At 21.3% G+C, this 5,089-nt stretch overlaps 1 protein-coding gene across 1 annotated transcript in view; it reads left to right on the top strand.

The window, feature by feature from the left end:
- LOC102676619 (laminin subunit alpha) overlaps positions 1–3,997 on the top strand; it is a 46,139-nt gene extending 42,142 nt beyond the window's left edge. Inside the window, exons 15-21 of the mRNA XM_006624813.2 lie at positions 623–718; positions 793–996; positions 1,071–1,237; positions 1,405–1,647; positions 1,729–1,888; positions 1,982–2,209; positions 3,102–3,997. Coding sequence (XP_006624876.1) covers positions 623–718; positions 793–996; positions 1,071–1,237; positions 1,405–1,647; positions 1,729–1,888; positions 1,982–2,209; positions 3,102–3,370 — 1,367 coding nt within the window. The 3' untranslated portion in view covers positions 3,371–3,997. The remainder of the gene's footprint in view (positions 1–622; positions 719–792; positions 997–1,070; positions 1,238–1,404; positions 1,648–1,728; positions 1,889–1,981; positions 2,210–3,101) is intronic.
- The last annotated feature ends 1,092 nt before the right edge of the window (positions 3,998–5,089 follow it).

The raw sequence follows: 5,089 nt of genomic DNA, 5'->3' as shown, positions 1-5,089 counted from the left end.
TTCATGTATATAAAATAAATATATAATAATATATAATAATAATATATAAATATATAAATCAAATTTATAAAATTCAATTCACAATTCATTATAATTTTAATGTTTTTTAATATATATATCATATTATTTATAAAATTAGATAGTTAGACATTATTATAAATTATTAATAAATAATATTTTATTTATAATATTATTTATTTAATTTATTATTTATTTTATTTATTTAAAATATCAAATAAGTATATTTTATCCGCATAAAATATCGAACGATTTTTGATTTATTATAATATTCCTTTAGAATAATTTTAAGAAACATCTTTAAAAATAATTTTAAGAAATATTAGTATCAAATTATTTAAATATCATCAATAGAATATCGATCTGAGCAGCTATTCAAAGACAAAAAGAAATAATTCAAGAAATATATTGTATTTTGGTGTAATATTATTTGTTTCATTGAATTAAAAAAAAAAAAATTCCTTGATAGAAATTATTCTTGAATATATTTCGCAGAAAGTATTCGAGTATATAATATATAAATAATTAGTATATAATTAATATATAGTTATAATATTAGTTGAAAGATTATATGTATTATTTTAATATACGCATATACTCATAGCTGCACCATATATACCTGAACTAGAACCAGATGTACCTCCACCTCTATTGCCTACAGAAAGTCCAGACGACAATGTCGAAATATCTACTCAGATTAGTAAGTAATATTATAGCAATAAAATAATGAATGCGATAAAGTAATCTAATCTGTAATCTATTAAATTTCGTTAGACATTATTGACGTCGATTTAGATAAGGGAACTGATGAAGAAGAACCTACGATTGAAGGACGTCTCACTAATTATCATGATGAATTAATTACAACCACTGAAGCTACTACTACAACTCAGAGAATAACTCCGTTATATGTCGATCAATGTCAATTGCCATATTATCCCACTATAGATTCTGATATGGAAAATACTTGGCGATTCGGTATGATATCGTAATGATATTTTAAATTAAATGAAAAATAATAAATTTTAATTTAAAAAATACTTGACTTATAGGCACCGCAAGAAATAGTAGATTGGAATACAGATCACTAAACGGCAGATACAAAAATGATTACGATTTCCAAATTGATATCAAAACGATGGCCGATAATGGAATCATTTTCTATACGGCGGATCATACTAATCAGAATTTAATAGCGTTATATGTCAACAATGGAAAGGTAAAATATTAATTTGACATAAAATTTAGAAAAAGCATTGAAATAAAATTTTTATATAATTTAAATTGATCTTTAAAAAATTTTTTAATATAATTATTATTAATTCGTGCATAAAAAATTTAAAAAATTATATACATCATTTTCATATATTTTAAATTTTTATTAAGCTGCATTATAAGTTTGATTGTGGAAGTGGACCAGCTCTCTTAATTAGCGACACGAAAATAAATGACAACAAATGGCATATCGTGATATTTAAAAGGAAAGGAAACTATGGACAATTAATTGTTGATGAAGATGAAGCAGTTACAGGATATTCTCAAGGAACAATAGAAGTTATAAATGTTAGTCCTCCATTCTATGTAGGAGGAATACTTCAAAACATGTCTAGTAAAGTTCTTGATATGATTGTAAGTAAATTAGTGCATAAATTATATATTTAAAAATATATACTTGTAACAATTTTTAAACTTTTTAAAAATTGCTCTCAGGGTATGAATGATACATTTAAAGGATGTTTAGGAAACTTTATGGTGAATGGACAATCAGTTAGTGAGCCTACAAATAAAGTTGGTATAATTCCATGTTCAAAACAAGTTGAAGAAGGATTATTCTTTTTTCCGGGTAATGGTAGCAATCTATATAAACCAAGTGCGTATCATATAATAATATATACTGATAATAATTGATTAAGTATTATTAAATTTAATATAACAAATTTTAATTATAAAACATTATTCTTAGTGGATAATTTCGGTATTGGTAGAACAGTTGACATTCAAATGGAAATTAAACCTCGTTCAACTTCTGGTCTCTTATTATATATTGGTGGGAAACGAGATTATTTGATCTTGGAAATGATTAATGGAACTGTGACATTCCTTGTTAAAACGCATAAAGGTTTAATAAAAACCTCTTTTGAACCAACATATTCGAATTCTTTGTGCGATGGAAAATGGCACAATATTCGAGGTATTTAAATTTAGTTTACAATATTATAATATTATTAATAATATACGATTATATTTTAATAAGATTAGAATTCAATAGTAAACATAAAGATTATAATTACAGAATAGAATTTTTCTTTAAAGAATTGATTCTACGAAATGAGAAAATAAGAAAATATAATTAGGGCAAGTGAAATAAACGCAATATGTTTAGTTAATGATGCAATGATTGAAAACATTTTTCAAAAGAATAAAAAAAATAATAATAATTATGTGACAAAAAAATTTTATCTTCGATAATTTTCATTTTATCTTTATGAAGATTGGACATATCAATGCTAATAGAGATTGTTGAGATTAATCCATTTAATGAATTCAAATATAATATAAATTTTTTATATATATTTACTTACTTTATTATATATATAATAATTTTAAAAATTTTATTAATAATCATTTAAATTATATTAAATAACTATGTGTGTGATAATATATGTATTAGTAAAATTATATAATATATAAACTAGATTATTATAATAAATCCGATATTTACATTTATTTGAATATAAAATCAAAAGAATTTTTATAATTTATTAATATTGCTCATAACTAATGATATGAGATGAAAAGTACAAAAAATAAATTTTTTTATTGCATTTTTATTCTATAATTATTTTTATATCATTCTTTTAATTATCACTACTATGATATATTGCTTTTATCCTACTTTTCTAATTATTTTTATTTTCTTTTCTTATTTATTATAATTATTAAAAATTAAAATATTGAATAATTGATGAAAAATAAGGATGAGATATTAAAATTTAACCGAATATTATTATTATATACTTGTTTTCTTTTCATAAAAAATATTAATGAAAAGTTAATATAAAGTTAATATATTTTTTGTATAGCTGTTAAACAGAAGAATGTCGTACTCTTATCAGTAGATTACAAAGCAGCCGCGCCAGGAATTGGCGGTAAAAATGTAGCGGGAAGTCTCATGAGCCATCAAATCTTTATCGGTGGACATCCATTGCTTGGAAAGAGATTACGGGGAAGTATTTCACAAACACAATATGTTGGATGCATTACTAAGATTCAAATCAATATGAAATCTATAAATCTAGATCCTGAGCATGCTCATGGACATGTTATAACAGGCATATGCTCAACGATATAATTTTTAACAATTTCAATTATGAAAATGCACTTAAAATTAATTAATGTTGTAATTTTCTTTTTTAATAATAGTCTTCCAATTCATTTTTAAGTGCTATCAAAAAAAAAAAAATCATAAATACAGTGAATATATAAAATTATTATATAATTTTCGCTCATTTTTATGAAAATGTTATATTAGTATTTTAAATATCTAAGATAGTTGTTCAAAAATAATTGAAAATAAATTAAAATAATCGCATATTAAGTGCCATATCTCAGGGTCCAGCTATCGATATATTAAAATTTTGAGAAAACTATATATTTTTTAATATTTTTCGATAAATATGCAAAAAAAAATAAAATTTTCAATAAATAAAATTTTATTTCAATGCACAAAAGACTGAACGTCGATTTTTTCGCTTCTTATTGTGGAAAATAAAACGTATTCCCTACTGTGCATCCATCAATGGCTATTTAAACACTCGAATAAGTTAAGTTATAATTCATATTAAGAGAATTAAAAGTTTTTGAAAAGATAATATGAAGACAATACATCAATGATAGTTATTCAAAATGCACTGTAATACATAACCAAAGAAAATTATCTTATATCATAATAAAAATCATAAGTTTTATAATATTGTTAGAAGATTTTGTATCTTTTTTTGTAAACATAAAAATATTTAGAAAAATTAAAACACAAATTAAATAAAAATATTTACATATAGGATATATATTTTTTTTAAATTTTATGTTATTCATATTTAGTGAGAATGTAATACTTTCATTTATTTTGTCATTTTATTGCATTTTATTGCATTTTTCATGATGACACACCGACGCTAGATCCTGAAAATTTTATAGCATGCGCGAATATATGTAAAATAATATTATATCAAATGATTTATAATACATAAAATCAAATTTATTATGGATATAACAACTATCAATTTGTATATAAAATTGTGTACAATTTTTGCATTAAAAAAGCTCTGAGAAAAAATAATTTTCAATATTTAATGCATTGAGTGCTATTAATAATATATTGTAAAAATTTTTTAATTTCTTATTTGTATTAAAAACATTTTTTATCATTTTTTTTCAATATTATCAAGAAAGTCAATAATATTTAATAATTAAACATATACATATAAACATATAATATATTATGTATATAGAAATAATGTATGAATATACATATATGTGTATAATCCAATATAAAAAATTAATTTTTAATAATTTTTGTTACAAAATATAGAAACTATTTAGTACTCAATGTATTAAAATTCTATATTTTCAAAGCTATTGAAAAATGTTACATAAATAAAGATAAAAAGAATTATATGTAAACATAACTCATAATTAACATTAATGTCCAAAATAAAATATGTAATATTGCCTCATGTATTAATATATATTAAGATAAGAAGCTGCGTTATACAAAAGTCTTACATTCAAAGATAAATAATGCAATTTAAAAAAAAACTAACTTATTTTGCGAAAACAAGTAAAGATTCAAAAAACTAACTTATTTTTAATGCATTTGTGCAAAGACAAAAAAGCAGAATTTTATTATATATTTATTTAAAAATAGCTAAAGGATCGAATGTTCTATACTAATTCTTGATATTATACATATTTTTTATACAATCAATTTCAAAAAAAATGATATTAAAAAAATTCGAGTTCATTAATTTCATTTATCATATGCTATAGTTTAAACTAATATTTGTATTAT

Source organism: Apis dorsata, unplaced genomic scaffold (assembly GCF_000469605.1).
Source record: "Apis dorsata unplaced genomic scaffold, Apis dorsata 1.3 scaffold_1135, whole genome shotgun sequence".
Lineage (NCBI taxonomy): Eukaryota > Metazoa > Arthropoda > Insecta > Hymenoptera > Apidae > Apis > Apis dorsata.
Note: the sequence above shows the minus strand (reverse complement) of the source record. Positions and strands in the feature narration are given on the sequence as shown.